The 20,820-nt window shown below is 37.4% G+C and overlaps 1 protein-coding gene across 2 annotated transcripts in view; it reads left to right on the top strand.

Annotated features, from left to right (window-relative positions):
- The first annotated feature begins 2,576 nt into the window (after positions 1-2,576).
- Esco1 (establishment of sister chromatid cohesion N-acetyltransferase 1) overlaps positions 2,577-20,820 on the top strand; it is a 38,484-nt gene continuing 20,240 nt past the window's right edge. For both annotated transcript variants that reach the window (XR_009375202.1, XM_059245974.1), the window contains exons 1-5: positions 2,577-4,511; positions 10,354-10,465; positions 12,654-12,717; positions 15,201-15,315; positions 17,238-17,369. Coding sequence is in view for 1 of the 2 variants with exons in the window: in XM_059245974.1 (XP_059101957.1) it covers positions 2,976-4,511; positions 10,354-10,465; positions 12,654-12,717; positions 15,201-15,315; positions 17,238-17,369 (1,959 nt within the window). In the remaining variant the exon portion in view is untranslated. The remainder of the gene's footprint in view (positions 4,512-10,353; positions 10,466-12,653; positions 12,718-15,200; positions 15,316-17,237; positions 17,370-20,820) is intronic.

Raw genomic sequence — 20,820 nt, 5'->3', positions numbered from 1 at the left:
TGTGTTAGAGGAAGTGTGTTACTGGTGGTAGGCTTTGAGGTTTCAAGAGTCCATGCCAAGGCCATTGTCTCCTTCTATCTGCCTGTGGATCATGATGTAGCTGTTAGCTACTCCCCAGCACCTGCTTGCACATTGCCATGCTCCCCACCATGAGGATAATGGACTAAGCCTTTGAAATTGTAAGCATGCCCCCAATTAAGTGATTTCTTTTATAAGAGTTGCCTTGTTCATGTGTCTCTTCACAGCAATAGAACAGTGACTAAGACACATCTAAAATAAAATAAATTTGAAATAAAATTTAAAATCAGGGTGTCACTTTGTATATAAAAAGCTTGTGGGACTTGCTGAGAATTAAGTTGAATCTTGGAACTACTTAGACACAGTTGCATGGTATTCTATTGTATAATTGTCATCAATGATAGAAGCAGTATTACAGTGCTTATTTGTTGGGGTAGTTTGTTGAAAAGGTATTGAAATCAACTTTGTGATTATATGTATCTATGCATTCATATAGGAATATTTGTAAAGTCTTGGAAATAAAATTTTTTGAAATTAAGTATTTATAGTTTTTATTGTCTGTGTATGTGTAGAGTATGTGGGTATACATGTTTATATGTGTGCATGGGCATATATGTGTGGATACCAGAGGTTGACACACAGTGTCTTTCTGTATTTTTCTCCCCTTTATTTTTTACTTATTTAGAGACAAGGGTCTCAGTGTAGCTCTGACTGTCTTTAGAGTTCACTATGTAGACCAGGCTGGCCTTGACTCACAGAGATTTGCTTGCCTCTGCCTCCCGAGAGTACTGGGATTAAAGGCATGCTCCACCATGCCTGGCTTCCCATTGTTGGTTCTTTAGGGATTTATTTATTTATTTTTTTAAAAATTATTTATTTATTTTTATTTATGTACATGTGTCTTTGTGAGCTTATGTGCATATATTCTTGCAGGTGCACATAGAGGCCAGAGAACATTGAATACTCTTGAACTGGATTTAAAGATAGTCAGTCGTGAGGTGCCTTATGTGGAAACTGGAAACTGAACCTGGGTCCTTTGCAAGAGCAATAATTGTTCTTAACCATTGGGTCATTTCCCCATTGTCTTTAGTCTTTTAGTTTTTTAAATATCCTATTCTGTTTGTTTGTTTATTATTTGAGGCAGGGTTTCCTGTAGCCTGAGGATGGCCTTGAAATCCTAATCAACCTGCCTTTATTTCTAAGTGCTGGAATTACAGACTTGTGCTACTACACCTGACTTTATGAGGGGCTATGGATCAAAGTCCTATGGGGTTTTGTGCATCTAGGCAATCACTCTACCAAGTGAGCTACATTACCAGCTCTTAATGTCTTTTTTACTTCTATTTGCTATTTCAGTATTGTTCATTTAGTTTATAAATTTTCTTCTTTCCCTACTAAATGTTTTTAATTAAATCAGCTTTACTTATATGTTTCATTTTTTTCTACCTATATATATATGTAGTTTTTCCTCATGAAATTTTGCTTTGTTAGTTTAATACATTTAATGTTTACATTGTGAATTGTTTTTTATATTTTAAAACTTTTTCCCACAGTATATAATGGATGTATACTGTTTGAATGGATGCATGTACCATAGTGTTCTTCAAAATAGAACTAATGAAATTGAATGCTGTGTGTAAAATGAGCTTTGATAAATATTAGACTAATGGTTGATCAGGGTGGAGTTATAGGATGTTATATTTGATGAGAGGTTAGTTGATGATTTCATCTTTACCTTTTTAAACATTTTAAGTAGGTTTTTGTTTGTTTGTGTTTTAGGCGCTGTATAATGTGTTAAGAAGAGGTTATAAGGAATGGTTTTAGCAGATTATCTTGAGTTATGGTGGCTGAAACATCAGTTCTATCTTGTGGGAAAAGAACTGTAAGTGAATCTCAGGAGATAGGTTAATTTTTAAGTTTATTCTGTATTTTTAATAAGATAAATTGCTATTGAAGAATATATTTGGGAGGGGTTGGAGAAGTGGCTCAGTGGTTTAGAATAGTTGTTGCTCTGGCAGAGGACCTGAGTTTTATGCCCAGCACCCACATGTTGACTCACAACCATCCAATCATTGGTACCTCCTGTTCCAGGGGATCCAATGTCCCTTTCTGACCTATGGGCACCAAGTATGCATGTGGTACATATATTCAGGCAAAATATTTATACACTTAAAATAAGTGTGAAAAATGGAAAAAATATATTTGGGGAGATTTCATTGTGTTATTCTAAAGAATATAGTCTAAAAGAAGGAGTTAAATTTTATTTAAATTGAGGTGTTTCTCTGCATAGTATTATCATTGACCTGTTTCTTGGATTAAATAAAACTTAATGTCTTTTTTTGTTTAATTTTTCAGAAATGGCAGCATAAAAGGAGATCTATATTAATAGAGTACTTTACTAAGCGAAGGAAATTAAATAGCCACAAACCAAGACACTTGGCAACCAAGGAAAGAAACCTCTTAGCCATAAGACATGATACAGATGCATCAGCGTCCAGTAGCTGTAGCCTTCAGAAGAAAAAAGTTGTCAGAAATTTTGTCAAAGCAGACAGGTCAGTGATACATAACTCCTAGTAATAGGGTTAGGCCTGAAACTAAAGTAATTAAAACAAATTGGATCTGAATGAAGTTTATTTTCATTAAAAAAATAAAAACTTCTGAAAATATTAAATTAGAATTAAATTTTCTTCAGATTTCCATTTCCCTACTCAGCAAAATCATAAAGCAAATATCTTGCAGCATTTACGCCAGCTTTTTTCATGTCTTAGGAATTTCAGAGAGCAACCTTACTTGAAACAACCTGATAACCTGATAATTCTGTTGAAAATGTACATCAGTATAAGTTAAAGTTGATTTTTAAGATCTACTCAGTAATAATACTAAGTACTTAGCATCTGCATCTACCTGGACCACAGTCCTCAAAAACGCCTCAGAAAGGAAGACATTACTCAGGAATAATGTCCATTCAGGAGAAATCAAAACAAAATTCCTCCAAAGTTACTAAAGAAATTGAAGATGCGAATTTAGAACTAGAAATTCAAAGTTCTCAAAACAGTCTAGCAAAGAAACCAGGTTCCAAGGAAGCTGTAAAAGCACTGGTTAGATCTTCCACCGAGAGTGAAATAAATCAGCCTGAATTGGGAACACGAATGAATACAAGGTCAGCATCAGCAGCTGATAAAAATGCAACTAAATCCATTAATAATAATATGGTAACTGTGAAGGGACAATCACAAGAATCTACAAAAAAGAAGAGATTATGTCAGGAAAAATTAGTGCTTGGAACCTTCAAAGGAAATGAGCAACTTAACCGGAGATCACAAAGACTACAACAGTTAAGTGAGTGTTCAACCAGGTCTTTGCGCAGTAGAGAGATTCAGAGTCAAATTCAGGCAGTTAAACAGAATTTGCAGCCAACAAGAAGAGAACAGTGTAACAGTACTCAAAGTAAATCTAATAAAGTTACAGTAAATCAAAAGCATGTGAAAAGAAAAGTGCTTGAAATAAAGTCTGATCGTAAGGAGGACAAAAATTCAGTTACGAATGAAGTCATAAATTCTCCCAAAGGAAAAAAGCTCAAAGTACAGCACGAGACAGCCTATACTTGTAGTTCTGAGTGCATTTCAGGATCTGAAAAGTGTTTCCAGAAGACTGTTAGAAAAGAAGAATCAAAACCTGTGCCTGTAACTTCTGAGATTAGAAAATTAAAAACAGCTACTTCAGTGGTCTCTAAAAAGAGTGAACCAAGGAAATCAGCTCATACTCAAGTAAATACTAGCACAAAATCCCCCCAAATTCCACAGCCATTAGTGCCTGAACAAAGTACTGATCCTGAATTGGAGCAAGCTGGAAAGAGCAAGCGAGGTAGCATTCTCCAACTTTGTGAAGAAATTGCTGGTGAAATTGAATCAGATACTGTAGAGGTGAAAAGGGAATGGTCACACATGGAAAGTGTACAGGAGGAGAAGCCTACAGAAGTCAAACCGGAAGGGACTGATGTTGAACGACAAATGCTCCATCAGAAAGAAACAAACCAGGATGTGCAGTGTAACCGTTTCTTCCCCAGTAGGAAAACAAAGCCTGTGAAATGCATACTAAATGGAATAAATAGCTCCACTAAGAGGAACTCCAACTGGACTAAAATTAAACTTTCAAAATTTAACTCTGTGCAGCAACATAAATTGGATTCTCAAGTATCTCAAAAATTGGGCTTATTACGAACTGGTTTTTCACCACCAGTTTTAGAAATGCCTCATCCAGTGTCTCAAAGTACATTTTTAGAGATGAAACCACATAGTAATGTAACTTGCCAACAGGATAAAATGAAAGGAATTAAATCTGAAGAAGTTAAAATTAATAATATTGCAATTGAAATTAATAAAGCCACGAAAGGGGCTCCTGGAAATTGTCATTTGGATAATCATATTAAACCCTCTCCTGACTCACCATTGGATAATCAGATGAAACATTCTTGTGAGTCAGCACCAGATAAGGTAATCATCTTTATTATGTGCGATAGAGGTGCCACGTTCTTTCTACTAATAACTTTATGAAGCATTTTATATCAAGATATTGATAAAGTTGTTAACCCTGTCTTAGAGTGATGAACCTGAGCAACTCAGAATGTTTCACCTTTATGTGTATGCTTCTCATGTTTCCTTGTTTTTACCATTTTTATTTTATGGAAAGCATAACTGGAATTTTAGCTTTTTTTTTTTTTTTTTTCCCGAGACAGGGTTTCTCTGTGTAGCTTTGTGCCTTTCCTGGGACTCACTTGGTAATCCAGGCTGGCCTCGAACTCACAGAGATCCGCCTGGCTCTGCCTCACGAGTGCTGGGATTAAAGGCGTGTGCCACCACTGCCCGGCGGAATTCTAGCTTTTAAACTTATCACACAAAAGTAGTTCTTTTTAAGAAAAAATTTAATTTTAACAATGGAAAGCACATCTCTTAGTGATTTAAATTTAGAACTTAGAACTTGTGCCCATTTCTGAGATACTAAGATTTTTGGGTTGGAGTTATAGTTCAGTAGTAGAGGGCTTGCCTGGCATGTGTGAGTCCTCGTCCCCCTAACCCCAAAAAAGAAACCTTAAAATTTATTCAACTGTGATAAAAACACCCTCTGTTTTAGCTGAAGAAATGTAAAAGGTAAATATCTTTAAAAGAATGCCTTTGTGTTGATCTTATGGCAATTTTGAACAGCTGGCAAAGGAAGTTTCTAAAAGTATAAATCAACATTTTAAGAGAAGAATTATAGTGGTTTTTCCTTTTTTATGGTGCTGAGGATCAAACTAAGATGAGTCTTTTTTTTTCCTTCCTCTGAAGCTGAGGACTGAACCCAGGGCCTTACTCTTGCTAGGCAAGCACTCTACCACTGAGCTAAATCCCCAACCCCAGATGAGTCTTAACATAGACTTGGCAATCCTTACCACCACTAAACTATATCTTCCAAATCAAAAATGAATGAAAAAAATATTTGAAAACCAGAGCTCTGTATCTGGAATATCTAATGCTTGACTTGAGAAATTATTTTCAACCTTTATAAAAGTGGATGAAGCCTTTTCTTTCTAAAGTAATTTCTAAGGTAATTACCTGTGGAATGCTGATAAATGAATTTCTTCTGTGTAGAACTTGAGTACTCTCTATAATACAAGTGTATTTATATTAATTATTTACTTTTATGGGAAAACAGCAGAATGTGAAATGAGAGTCACATATGGTGATAGATTTTAGGACTAGTATGCAAGTATTCTAATTCTCAACACGGAGTTCCTCATACACCATACCCTGATACTCTGAACATGAGAAAATCAGATGAGGGTCATTGTTAATAAACATAAGTCACTGTGAAGTTTTCAGAATACTTAAATTTCATTTTAGAGACATTTGGGCTATGACCAGACTTGAATAAGATTGAATTTATGCAAATACTATGAAAATCAGTGCCCATTGTTCCAGGATTGAAAACCAAAGTGAACTTAAAAAGAACAGATGCTAGTTGGTGCTTTTAGATTGAATTTTCTGTATGAATGAAAATGAAAGCATCAATTAAAAGATGACCATTCAAAATGTTTAATAAATAGATAATGGCAGCAATTAGAAGTAAGCAGTGAATAGTATTATGAGCAAGTGATAGGGCTGGAAACGTAGTTTAATGGTGGGGTTCTTGCCTAACATGTAATGTGCTGGATCTAGTTCCAGATCAATGCAGGAAAATGAGGCTTTGTATTTGGGGTTGTGTCCAAGTGTGACGGTTGAGTGTATCTTCTAACTCTGCTGCACAGATGCACTTCAAACTTTAAGAGGTGGTTAAATGAGAAGGGCAAGAAACCAAATCCATTTCTCTGGACTAAGCTGCACTCGAACACTAATGTTTAGACATTGTCTGGCCCTTTCTAATACCCTGCTTAGTGAAAAGTACTTGAGTTCTTCAGTGTAAGAAACAGTCTAGAAACCTGATGCTGTGTTAAAATTTGTATGTTTTGAAATTCTTGAATATTCAGAATTTAATAGCAGTGAACGTTTCTCTCATCTACTATTCAGATTTGATAAAATGAGAATTTTTTAAAAATTACTTCAGATTATTTAAAGTAAAGCAAATTGGATCTGGGGGCACAGCCCTGAAATCTCAGCTTCTTAGAAACCAAGACAGGAGGAAAGATTTGTTCAAGGCCCCTCTTAAGTTAAACGTGCTTCTGAGCTTACTGACATTTTCTGATTTTATTTTTATGATTTTATATACACATGTACAAAGAATACTTTGCTTGTATGTATTTTAAATTTTATATAAATAGTATTTTGTATATATGTAAAACTTCCTGAGTTTGGTTTTGTGCAATCATTTGATATATGAATATTATTAATAGCTGCAAAAGAATTTATTGTCAGTTTGTCTTTTTCTTTAATAAAGGACTTTTAGATTGTAAATTTTTTTTATATGAGCAGTGTGCTCACATTACCATGTGATTAAGAAAAGTGATAGTCACCATTTCATTTCAGAGCATGCTTCAGTACCTGCTCTTCTGGGTTACTGTACAGAAGAGGATATGTTTCCTGCTTTAAGAAAATTTCCTGTTTATAATGTGGCTGGTCGGTGGTGGTGCCGGCCTTTAATCCCAGCACAATTTATATTGTAGCATTCACTTAGATTGATTTATTATTTATTTATTTATTTATTTATTTATTTATTTATTTATTTATTTATGGTTTTTCGAGACAGAGTTTCTCTGTGTAGCCATGACTCTCCTGGAATTAGCTGTATAGACCAAGCTGCCCTTAGAACTCACAGAGATCGCCTGCCTCTGCCTCCCAAGTTCTGGGATCAGAGGCATTCGCCAACCCTGTGGGTCACTTAGAGATTTTTTATACCCGTTTAAACGGAGGGAGGTAGAATGGCTTAACTCCACCCTTGTAGTTTCTGTTTAATGAATGTTGCCTCTGTTGCAGGTAAAGAAAGTATCAGAAATCTGTCACAATGTGCACTGTAAATTGTTATGCATATATTACAAATAAGAAAAGTGATGCTTGCCGGGAATTAGTGGCACACATCTTTAATCCCAGCACTCTCGAGGCAGAGGTGGCCAGGTCTCTGAGTTTGAGGCCAGCCTGGTCTATAGAGTGAGTTTCAGACAGCCAGGGCTACACAGAGAATCCCTCAGGAAGAAAAAAAAAAGAAAGAAAAGTAGGTTTGAATATTTAAGTAACTTGAGTGACTTAACCTAAATGATGAAATGACAAACTAAAGTTAGGGTGGCTGGCCAGGTTTAGGGCTGGATACAACTCAGTGGCAAAGCGCATACTAGCCTGGACAAGGCCATAGGTTTAATCCTCAGTACTGACAAAATTTCAGAAAGATTTCTATTACTAGAATAAAGGAATGCAAACAAACTTACAAAACAAAAAAACTGCCTCCCAAGTTCTGGGATCAGAGGCATTCGCCAACCCTGTGGGTCTCACTATATAGTGCTGGCTAGCCTGGAACTCACTTTGTAGACCAGGCTAGCTTTGAACTCACAGAGATTTACTTGTCTCTGCCTCAAGTGCTGGGATTAAAGGTATGTGCCACCACACCCAGCTCTTCCATTTTTTAGAAGATCTATTTTTATTTATGTGTATGTGTCTGTCTTTGTAAGTGAATGCTATGTGTGTGTGCTGGTGCCTGTGAGGCCAGAGGAGGTGGGAGGGAGAATTCAGTGAGCTGGAGTCAGTTTGAGCTACAGGATGTGGGTGATAGGAACTGTACTCAGATTTTTTGGAAGAGCAGCAAGTACTGCTGAGTTATCTCTCCAGCCCTTTCTTTGTTCCATTTTTATGTGTGTATATATATGCATATTTGCATGTGTGCGCTCGTGGTTGATGAAACTCATCCTAAGTCACTTCTACTTTAGTCAATGAAATGAGATCTCAGTCAAATCCAGAGTGTGTCTACACAGCTGGTCTCACCACCCAGATTGCTCAGGGACTCTCTCTCCTGTCTTCTCTGTCATCTGAGGTGGGAGGAAGGAGGGCTGCTGTACCCTGCTGGCATTTAAGGCTTCTGGTAATCTGAATTTGGTCCTCATATTTGCTAACAAGTGCTTTAATCAGAGACATTTCCCCAGTTCCAAATAGGAACATCAGTTATTTCAAATCAACTTACTAGCATTTTATTAGTGGAAAAAGACTCACTAGTAATGTGATTGTTCTCATTAAAAAGTTTTCACTCTAATTGGCTTTTGGGAGGGAGAAGCATGAGGGTGACTTGAGACAGGGTCCTGCCATGTAGCCCATAGGAGCCTTGAACTCGGAATCCTGCTTCAGCCTCTTGGGTGTCCTAGGATTATATTCATGTGCCATCACACCTGGCTTTCGTTTTTAATTAAAAAACAAACAAACAAACAAAAACCAGGCTGGGCAATGGTGGCATACACCTTTAATCCCAGCACTCAGGAGGCAGAGGCAGGTGGATCTCTATGAGTTTGAGGCCAACCTGGTCTACAAAGTGAGTTCCAGGATGGCCAGGGTGGTTACATATAGAAAAAAGAAAAAACAAAACATTAAAAAAATCTACCAACAAAAACTCCATGTTTTTTTTTGTTGTTGTTTTTGTTTTTGTCCCCCCACCCCCCTTCGGGGCTGAGGACCGAACCCAGGGCCTTGCGCTCTACCACTGAGCTAAATCCCCAACCCCAAAACCTCCATGTTTTAAAGTAGCATTGTGGGCTGGAGAGATGAATGGCTAAGAGTACATACTGCTCTTGGAGAAGAACTGAGTTTAGTTCCCAGCACCCACATCAGGATGCTCATATCAGGCTGGTAATTCCAGTTTGCACTTCATTGGCTCCAACATTTAAATGTGAACTCTCCTAAAACACACAGAAATTAGTGTTACAAGATACCCATGAAGTTGATTCCATGAGATAACCTACTTTGATAGAATTTGAAGTATATATTCTTGTTACTAATGGTCTATCTGCTTTGAGAAAGTTCTGAATTGAAGATTCTAGGTAATAAAAAGATAATTATAATATGGTCTTTGTTTTAAAAAAAAGTGAGAAGTGCGTGAAAAAGTAGATGATGGTGATAATTGGAAAAAATTGGGGAAAGTCTCATGAAAGAGGCTAATTGTTAAGTGATGAGTTGAAATTTTATAAGGGAAAAGATAACTCTAGTCTGTTCAGGACAACATAGAAACTTAATGTGAAACAAAGATTATCTAATATTAATGGAACAGAAAGAAACAGTTAAAATTGATTTTAATATATTTTACTTGGTCTGTTATATAAAAATACTGTCAATTTAACGTTTGTGTGTATGTGCTGAAGTCTTTATATCTGAATTGATATATGTTTACTACACATCTCAAACCATATTAATTACATTTCAAGTACCCAAAGTGTTCAGTAACCATGGTGGTGGGTACCATATTGGACATTACAGTACTGACATGTACTTTGAGAGAGGCATAGAGCTGAGTGACTGTGGAAGATACTTAAACTTTTAAAAAAGTGTTTTGGTGTTTGGTGAGATAGGGACTCACTATGTAGCCCTTACTGTCCCAGAATTCCCTACATAGACCAGGATGGCCTTGAACTAACAGAGATATGCTTGCCTCCGCCTGCTGAGTGATGGGATTAATGATCCAGTGAGCTGTTTTAAATTTAGCATGGGACTAATGGTAATTGATGCTAAGATGGTAACTTGTTGCAATATCATGAATGAACTATAGACATATCTATGACAATTACTCCAGTTATAAAGTATTATCTTAAAAACGTTTTTTAATAGGCAGAATTTGCTGAAAATGTATTAAAATAAGTCCCAGAGATTGACTTAGAAACATGGCATGTGTGTTCAGAATTTCAGCTTATGTTCAGCATCTGAGGTGGAGAATAGCTCATTAGAAGACACTGCTGCTGCTTCAGCTCTTCCCAGTCAAGCAAAGATTGATGGAGACAGAAAGTTTCCAGGTAATATTTTGACATTTTTATTTGAATTTTACAATGTTCAAATGCTGTATTTGTTACTATTAGAGAAAATTTTCATGTGAAATAGGCCTGTTGACCACTGTTATGTTTTGGGTTTTGGTTTTTTTTTTGTGTTTTTTCAAGACAGGGTTTCTCTGTGTAACAGCCCTGGCTGTCCTGGAATCCCTTTTGTAGACTGGGCTGGCCTCGAACCCACAGAGATCTGCCTGCCTCTGCTTCCTGAGTGCTGGGATTAAAGGCGTGTGCCACCATGCCCGGTTGTTATGTTTTTTTAAAAATAGATTTATTTTACTTTGTGTATGCATATGTGTGTGTCCATTTAGTCCAGAAGAGAGCAACAGATCCCGTGGCCTGGAGTTATAGGTGGTTGAGAGACCATGCAGTATAGGTGCTGGGATTGGATCTTGTACCTCTGTAAGAACAGTAAGTGCTCTTAGCTACTGAGTCATTTCTCTAGCCCTTTGGTATGGTGGGGTTTTGTTGTTGTTGTTTTGTTTTGTTGGCTTTTGTAAGACAGATTTTCTCTGTATAGCTCACAGTTCTGGAACTTACTCTGAGGACCAGACTGGCCTCCAACTCAATAGGTCCACCTGCCTCTGTCTCCTACTGCCTTCTTGGTGTGGTTTTTAAGTTTGTGGTTATCATTAATTCTTTCAGGGGAATTGCTTCTATTGACTGTTTTGTAGCAGTACCTAAATACTATCTTTTGCCTGCCTACCAAAAGTTCTTTTGTTTTGGTAGCTCCTATTTTGAATTCTCTAGAGAAGTGTCCCTTAATGAATTGCTTAAGTTGGGTGTAGAAACTTATTTCTCAGATTTTACCTGCTTTTTGTGCTTTACTGTTGTGGGTTTTTCTCTTTAACCCTTAGTACTCAGTGTCTTTGAATTATGGGTTTATCTATACTTCATGTTTTCCACTTACACTGTACAAAAGTCTTACCTATTTTATCTGTCTGTCCGTCTGTCTTTTTCTGAGACAGGGTTTCACTGTGTAGCCCTGGCTATCCTGGAACTCACTCTGTAGACCAGGCTGGCCTCAAACTCAGAAATCCACCTGCCTCTGACTTTGGGTGCTGGGATTAAAGGCGTGTGCCACCACCACCTGCCTCAATTTACCTAATTTGAGCAATCATTAACAAATATTGAATAAAAAAAAACTGGCTCAATGCTTGCATGACTAAACTCTAAACAGAATAAATGAAAACATTTTGTTTAAAACTGTTTTTTTTTTTAGAATCTTAACTATATAAATAATTAAATTCAATGAAGACACTTTCTTTTTCAGTAAATGGATTTCTTCTCCTGTTTGTATTACACTCTGAGTGAAATCTAGGCACTCAGTAACAGCTGTGATTCCCTGACCTCAGCACTTTGCTCCAAGTATACTTTTTCTGTAGAGGAAAGAATGCAATTAGAACTCTAGCTCCTCTGTTGCTTCATTTGACATAGGTGAGCAAATATCTATCCAACAGTTCAAATAATATTAAAACTCACGAGGTTATAAGAATAAAGCTTTTGGGCGGGGCTGTGGTGGTGCACACCTTTAATCCTAACACTTGAGAAGCAGAAGCAGGCGCATCTCTGAGTTTGAGGCCAGCCTGGTCTACAGAGTGAGTTCTAGGATAGCCAGGGCTACACAGAGAAACCGTCTCAAAAACAAAATAAAACAAACACAATAGAGATAAACTGAATCCTCTATACCTCTTTGCAGCTTCTTAGTCTGACTTTGTATAGTACAGAGCTTTTCTGCCTCATTTGGCAAGGTAATTTCCAAAAGGGAGGTTCTAATTTTATTAGATGTTTATTTTAAAATTTATTTTGAGATTATAATTATATCATTTTTCCATTCCCTTTCCTTTCTCCAACCCTCCTGTATACCCCTCCATGCTCTTTTTCACATTCATGGCCTCATTTATTAAAATAACTTCAGGAGAGATGGCTCAGTAGTTAAGAGCACTGGCTGCTCTTCTTAAAGGGTCCAAGTTCAATTCCTAGCACCCACATAGTGGCTCACAACTATTTGTAATTCCAATCCCAGAGGATATGATGCCCTCTTCTGGCCTCTGAGGGCCTGCACATACATGTAGGCATGAAAGACTTACTCGTACATGTAAAAATAAATCTTTAAAAACTGTTTTCTATACAATCCATATTCTTTATTAACTCACAGGTTCAACTCCTAAGCAGCCTCATAGTGTACTCAGTAATGAAGCGTCTATCAACAGCAAGCCCAGGTAAGGCATCACTTTCATTTAAAACATTATACTTGAGAGTTCTTAGGGAGACTTGTCATAACAGCCAATATTAGTAACCATCATTTACTCATATTTCTTGTTGAAATTTTTCCTCCTTCTTTCTTCTTCTCCTTCTCTTCCTCCTCCTTTTTTTTCTTTCCCCCAGAGTTTCTCTGTGTAGCCCTGGTTGTCCTGAACTATTCAGTAGGCCAGGCTGGCCTTGAGCTCAGGAATCCTCCTTCCTCTGCCTTCTGAGTGCTGGGATTAAAGGTGTGCGCTACCACTGTCCTTGAACTTTTTCTATTAATAACCTATTAATAACCTTTTAAAAAACTTTTTGTTTGTTTGTTTGGTTTTGTTTTCCTTGTGAGAGCTTTTCTTGGTCTCTTCAGCAGCTGTCTACTTAATGGACATTCTCCTGGTTTGTGGCTTTTTTCTATGAAGCAACAAGAGTAAGAGCTTATTCAGTGAAGACATACTGTCTTTGCCCACTCGTGTGAGTGTGTATGTGGGATGACTTCCCAGCTGCAGAACTTAGTCTTCATTTCCTCGTTTCTTGTCTGCACAATCGTTCTGGTTTAGGCTGCCAGCAGTAGTGTTTTCCCTTTACTCTTTGAACTACTAGGTGTCATAGGTATGTAAGAATGTGTTAGTAAAGGAAAGGTTCTCTCTTGAATGCCAATGGTAAGTCCAGTTGACTTACTTGCCTGATCACCAAATAGCCTTTAGGACAAACTGAAGTGATGTAGGTGGCTAAAACTATTAAACCTATGGCATTCAAACAATAGGAGGCCCTGCAGTTTTGTTTATTGATAATTAGTAGCTTTCTTTGCCTTTTGACTTGATTAATCCCCCCCCCCCCCCCCCCCCCGGTTTTTCGAGTCAGGGTTTGACTGTACAGCCCTGGCTGTTCTGGAACTCACTTTGTAGACCAGGCTGGCCTCGAATTCATAAAGATCCACCTGCCTCTGCCTTCTGAGTGCTGGGATTAGAGTGCACCCCCACCCCCTGGCTTTTGACTTAAAAGTTTGTAATTGACATAATAATACATACTTATGAGATACACTGTGATCTTTCAATATAGGTATCTAATGTGTAACGATTGAATAAAAGTAATTGTCAGTCATCACCTCAAATACGTCATTTCTTTGTGTAGGAAACAGTGGCAGTCCTTTCATAACTATTTTGAAATACACAGTTGTCTCATGTGCTATGAATATTAGAAGTTATTTCTTCTTTTCAGCTGTGTCCTCCTCCCCAACTGTCAGTCCTCCTGTCTCCATCTTCAGACTTCTCTTTCCACGGCCTAGTTTTGACAACTACTATTTCTATGAGTTAACCTTTTAGCTTCCATATGTGAGACCATACAATGTTTGCTTTTCTACCCTTGATGAGTTCACATAACATAATACCCTCCAGGAGTGCCTGTGCTGCTGCAAATGCCAAGATTTCTTTTTTTCTCCCTCCATCCTCTTCTTGAAAATGAGAAGAAAAAATACTCTGGGGCTCAGAAAAACCGTGCTCTGTGCACCATTGGAAGAGAGCTGGGTCACACATGGCATAACTAGTTAACAGATTGTATCGCCATAGATACAGACAGTCACAAAATGCCAGCATGGCTGCTAGCAAGGTTATTTTTGGGTTTCCTCGGTCACTCAGCAGCATTTTGGGGATCCTATGCCTGATGGAGGGGAAAATGACCAGACTCTGGGCACTGCAGTGTGCCCTCCAATACATCCACTTCAAGCAATACATCCCATCATGGTCATAGCCCTCAGGTGGCTCTTTGGGTACCTAGGACAGGTTGCTGTGTCTGCTGCCTGCACAAACACCACCCATTTCACTTTGGGGATCATTGCTGCCACAAAGTCAGGGTTGATGAACTCCATGGGGTTGATGCAGACCTCGGGGGGCCTACCCATGCAGCAAGAAGTATCATGTGCCTATACCTGTACATAATACTCAGTTGTGTATATATACCACATTTTATTTACAATCCATTGATAAGATATTTAAGTCAATTTTATGCTTTGCCTAGTTTATGTGATTTTTTTTAAACTATTTATTTTTATTCTATGTACATTAGTGTTTTGCCTGCATGTATGTCTGAGTGAGGGTGTCGGATCTCCTGGAACTGGAGTTACAGACATTTGAGAGCTGCCATGTGGGTGCTGGGAATTAAACCTGGGTCCTCTGGAAGAGCAGTCAGTGCTCTTAACCTCTGAGCCATCTCTCCAGCCCCAGTTTATTTGATTTTTATAATTTAATTTTTAAATTTGATACTGGATGTTGAACCTAGCCTAGGGCCTTGTGCATGTATTACATCTTCAAAGAAGAGCTCACTGGTTTTTAAGAGGTTATCTTTTTCCTCCTTAAATTGAAATTTGTTGTATAGAAATGTGTTCTTATCTTTAATGATTGACCTTATATGGATGTATAATATCCAATAATTTCTTTTTTCTTTTCTTTCTTTTTTTTTTAAGGGATATACCACCAAATCATTCTCAGCTGAAGTATAATTCTCATTTGGAGATAACAATTCCAAAGGCTTTGAAACTGAAAGAATCAGAGAAAGTGGATGAAAAACAGCTTGTCATAGTAAGTGTACAACTTAGCTATTGGTAAAGTGTTGTTGTAAATTAATTATGTTAGGTTCTTTTTTTTTTTTTTTAAATTCAGAGACAGAGTTTCACTATGTAGCCCTGGCTGTCCTGGAATTTGCTCTATAGACCAGGCTGGCCTCAAACTCAGAGATCCACCTGCCTCTGCCTCTTGAGTACTGGGATTAAAGGAGTGTGCCACCATCCAGTGCAAGGTTCTTAAAATACAAATTAATTTTTTTCGTGGTCATTGTAAAGTTTCATTATAGAAAGCATTCCTGGTATTATTATAATCCCTTCCCACAATAAATAATATTTCAGTTTTCTTGTTTCTGGTTTTATTCATAACAAATAATTACACTTTTTTAAAAAAACATCTATTTCTTTCTTTCTTTTTTTTTTTTTGGTTTTTTGAGACAGGGTTTCTCTGTGTTGCCCTGGCTGTGCTGGAACTCACTCTGTAGACTAGGCTGGCTCCTGCCTCTGCCTCCGAATGATGGGATTAAAGGCATGCGCCACCACCATCTGGCTCTATTGCTTTCTTAGATGAGTAGCTTGATCACTACCTCTTCCCAGAAGTTTATTTAAATTTTAAAATGACGTGGAACTTAGTACAAATAACTATGTGTGTGTAGCATGTCTATATAGTGCCAAAGGATAGAAGAAAGTTGGCAGTTCATTGGTAGATGAGTGTATAATCACAAGGGTTAGTAAGGTCAGCCTTACAAAGAGAAGTCCCTACACTCTGCAGCATGGATGAGCCTTGAGGACCACATGTTGAGTGAAGGATCAGTCACAAAAAAGACAATGACCTTGGGATTTTACTCATGGGGGGTGCCAATAAAGTAGAATGGTGACTGCTAGAGATTTGGAGGGATGGGAGAATGGGAAGATACTGTTTGGGTGTAGAGTTTAGTTTTGCAATGAAAAAAGTTTGAGATTGTTTGTATAACAGTGTGAATAAAAACAGATACTATCAGCCAGGTGGTGGTGGTGGTACACACCTTTAAATTTAATCACAGCATTCAGGAGGCAGAGGCAGGTGGATCTCTGAGTTTGAGGCCAGCCTGGTCTATGAAACTAGTTCCAGGACAGCCAGAGCTACACAGAGAAACCCTGTCTCGAAAAAACAAAAACAAAAAAATTTAAGTTACGTTTTAGTGTATGTGTGTGTGTGTGTGTGCATACATGTATGCATGTGCTTGAGCATGTACATACCTGTGCCATGGTGCCTCAGTGGTGATTAGTAGACACCTGTTGGGAATTGATTCTCTTCTTCTTCCACTTCTTCCACATGGGTCCTAGGAGAGTCTGCAATACATTATTTTCTCTAGTTTGCAATTACTTTAAATATGAAATATAAATTAGCTTTCCTGTAGAGATTATTTATTATTTGGTGCCTTTGGACTAAGTTTATATTGATATGTATTTTCTCAGTTCTTTTAAATGTAGTAAGCTCTTCAACAAGTCAACAGGTTATTAAAATGGAAAATTTTTATGTGTTTCATGTATGAGTGCCTGTGTGTGAAGGACAGAGTCTATAAAGGTGTTGTTAGTGTCTTCCCACCTTAGTTTTGAGGCAGGGTCTCTCACTGAATGTGGAGCTCATCAACTCAGTGAGTCTGTGGCCAGTAAACTCCAGGGCTGGAGTTTGAGGCTTGTGCCAGTGCAGAAGGTTTTTAGATAAATTTTTAATTTATTATAACTAAGAGAGAGAACACACTGGTGTCCATGTATAGGTCAGAGCATGGATTTACTGCACACAGATTTTAGACTTCATTACTTATTTTTTGTAAGAAATCTAAACGTTGCTCATAAATTAAGCAGTTCATGTTTTATAGTCACATTATAGTTTTGGAGACTGTGTTCAGAAATACTTTGGCAAGGAAGAAAACGTTTTATTTGTTTTTTTATAAATAGGATGCAGGACACAAAAGATTTGGAGCAGTGTCCTGTAATATCTGTGGAATGCTTTATACGGCTTCAAATCCAGAAGATGAAACCCAGCACCTGCTTTTCCACAACCAGTTCATAAGTGCTGTAAAGTATGTGGTAAGTAGGCTTTGTGAATTAAAGCATACATTGCAGGTAATTAGGTCAGGTTCCTAATGGAATGAATTGCCAAATTTAAGTCATTGAAATTTTTTTGTTCTTAGTGATCAATAATATACACAAATCACACATAGCATGCATAGATACTGGCTTCCTTTAAAACAAAGTCAAATATAAAACCAGAGAATTTGTCCCAACAAGTTGATAATGCAGGATTTTTAACTTAGGTTATTTTTTTCAGTATAACTGATTTTCAAAAAGTCATTGTACCTTTCTAACTGTGTTAATTAGCTTGTGTATAGTTCTTAAATTTTTCCTTTGATTTTAATAATTACTGTGGATAATCTATATTAAATATTCATGTTGCTTAGTGAAATCTATTGTATATCTTGTCAAATAGGTGGGTTTGGGGACTCTTTGCTGTTATTAGAGTTTGTCTTTATGAAGTTAAAAAAGAATTCTAGCACATTTTAAAAGATGGAATAAAGTAATTATGGTTTAGTGTAAAAGGTATTTGAGTACAAAATAAATTTTATCGTAAGTGCATGTAAGGCATAATAGGTTTGTTTAATATTTGCTTTTGGAAAGAGCAAATCTGTTAGCAGTTTTGATCAATTTCAGATATTTGTAAAAGGATAATTTAGTATAATTCCTGTTTGCCTGAAACTGAAATGGATTCTTTTTATTCTACATGTTACCTCCTGTACTGTATACTGACATAATGAGACAGATCTCCAGGATATCTGAACTGAGCTCACGATTCATTTCATTAGGTACTAGATACTGGATCACTTAAAGGTCTTGAGAGCTTCCTCTCTAAATTCACATACTTGGCTTTAGTTCAGTGGTTTATGTTCATTCCTTCATGGTTGAGCCGTTTATTATTTCTCCACTGTTACTGCTACCCAGGCTAGGTGAGACCTTTTTTGGTTCCCTACTCTGCTTATCCTTGGTATTCCTTCTTTCTTTCTTTCTTTCTTTCTTTCTTTCTTTCTTTCTTTCTTTCTTTCTTTCTTTCTTTCTTTCTTTCTTTGTTTTTTGTTTTTTGTTTTTTTTTGGTTTTTTGAGACAGGGTTTCTCTGTGTAGCTTTGCACCTTTCCTGGAACTTGCTTTGTAGACCAGGCTGGCCTTGAACTCAGAGAGATCCGCCTGGCTCTGCCTCCTGAGTGTTTGGATTAAAGGCGTGTGCCACCACCACCCCACGTCATTTAGTTTCTTAAAAGTATAAAAAAATACTATATTTAAAAGACTTAACTGGCCGGGCAGTGGTTTAGGGTTCGCAGTGCAGTCATCACCTGGACAGTCCCCGAGTGTCCTGCAAAGAAAGCATCGGTGTACTGTCGTAACCTAGGAAAGATTGCCTCCTGGTTCCAGCCGATTGTTGTCACTCCTCCTCAGATGAGCACAGCTAGTTATTGTTTCGTTTATTTTGAGGTGAGTTCAAGAGAAGGAACTCAATTTAGCCGTTGTTCATGTCCTTAACTTCTGCTGTTTTGAAATGTGGTGGTGGCACAAGCCTTTAATCACAGCACTCAAGAGACAGAGGCAGGCGGATATCCGTGAGTTCAAGGCCAGCCTGGTCTACAGAGTGAGTTCCAGGACAGTTAGGGTACACAGAAACTCTGTCTAAAAAGTAATAATAAAAAAAATTTAAAAAGGAAGAAATGTAGATCTACATAGAGACTATTTCAAAACATTGCATTATTATTTTATAGCATATATAGAGAGGATTAAAAAAGGCCTTTCCATTCTACTTTGATCAGCTCTAGATTTTGGGTTGTGATACTAAAATTTGGTTAGTCACCTATACTGTGCCTGGTAGAGTACTTGTCAGTCATTTTATGTTTTCTGTGTAGAAGGACGTGGAAGAGAAGTCGTTTGGTGCTTGGTTTAATTCATGCTAAATGGACAGTGTTCAGGGAGTGGAACTAAAAGTTCACTCTAGCTAAAACTATGGGACGTGAAATAGTGGCTTAGTGTGGCAACACACGTTTTGACGCCAGCTCTAGCTGGGCGGAAGGTATGAGGATCACTCCCAGTCTGGGGCCAGGCTAGTGCCTCTGTGAGTTCTAGGCCACCCAGGGGTATGCACCAGCATCTGGTTTGGAAAACACCAAAATAAACAAATGCAAATTGATAGTTTTGAAAATCAGTTAATTAGAAACTTTTTTTTTTAAATCTTTTATGTATCTGGATAAAAAAGAATCTCTTAAACACATAATAATCAAATACAACGAGAAACGGCTTATATCCATTTATTTAATGGCTTATTTATCCATTTATTCATTCACCCATTTGTTTGTTTGTTTGTTTATTTATTTATTTATGACAGGGTCTCACTATGTAGACCAGGCTGGCCTGGATCTACCTGCCTTTGTCTCCTCATTGCTGGAATTAAAGGCGTATGGGCCCATGCCTGGCTAATATCCTATATTTTTACAAGGTTTAACTAAAATTTAAATTATATAGTTAGGATAGAAATTGATGCTTACATATACAATTTTCAGTTGATCAAAATGTTTCCTTTTCCTTATCTCTGACATTCTTGTGGTTTGTGGGTAGATTACACAGATAATTTCTTTCTCAATTCCTTTATTTTACTCTGTCTGCCTCATTGATACCATTTTAAGAAATGGGTTTTATCTGACATAATAGGAACTATGAGGAAGGAGCCTTTAGTGTCTCAGGGAGATACTCTGATTTGGACCTAGAAACTACTGTTTTCTTGGTTTACTAAGGCATAGTACTTTAAAGTGTGAAGAGTAAGCAGGAAGAACCAGGGAGCCATCAGATACTATCAGAAACTCAGTTTTTGTTGCACTGTCAGAAGATAAATAATGTGTGGGTTGTTTGCAGAGAAACCACTTTAGGACTGTGTAATACACCCTATGTGCTTGGGATCCAAGTTTGAAAGAAATGAAAAGTTAGCAATTACAGATTTAAGTAACTGTTAAGCATTAAGTCAACATTCAGTATAGAACTATTTAAATGAGTAATAAATATGCTTTATAGTATAGAAGTGGCCAGGAAACACTTGTTAGAACAGTGGTCAGAAGAGAGACTTGTTGTTATTGGTGGAGAAGAGTTTTAAAGACAAACGTAGGAGGCTGACTATGGGCGTTAACATAGTACAGCTAAAGGGACAGCAAATGTTAATCTTGGTGGGAGCCATGGCCATATGTTTTTGACTGGAGCAAAGGATTTTTGTACATAATGAGATAAGAAAAATAAGTGAGATTGTGATATTTTGATTTTGAATGCTATTTGGGATTCTTTCCATTCTTTCAGATGCTGAAGAATTTTGAGTTCCATGAATGATATTTTTTTGTTTTTTGAGACATGGTTTCTCTTTGTAACAGTCCTGGCTGTCCTGGAACTCACTTTGTAGACCATTCTGGCCTTGAACTCTCAGAGATCCACCTGCCTCTGCCTCCCAAGTGCTGGGATTAA

This window comes from Peromyscus eremicus, chromosome 19 (genome assembly GCF_949786415.1).
Source record: "Peromyscus eremicus chromosome 19, PerEre_H2_v1, whole genome shotgun sequence".
NCBI lineage: Eukaryota > Metazoa > Chordata > Mammalia > Rodentia > Cricetidae > Peromyscus > Peromyscus eremicus.
The sequence above is the reverse complement of the archived record's forward strand: the minus strand, read 5'-3'. Positions and strand labels throughout refer to the sequence as shown.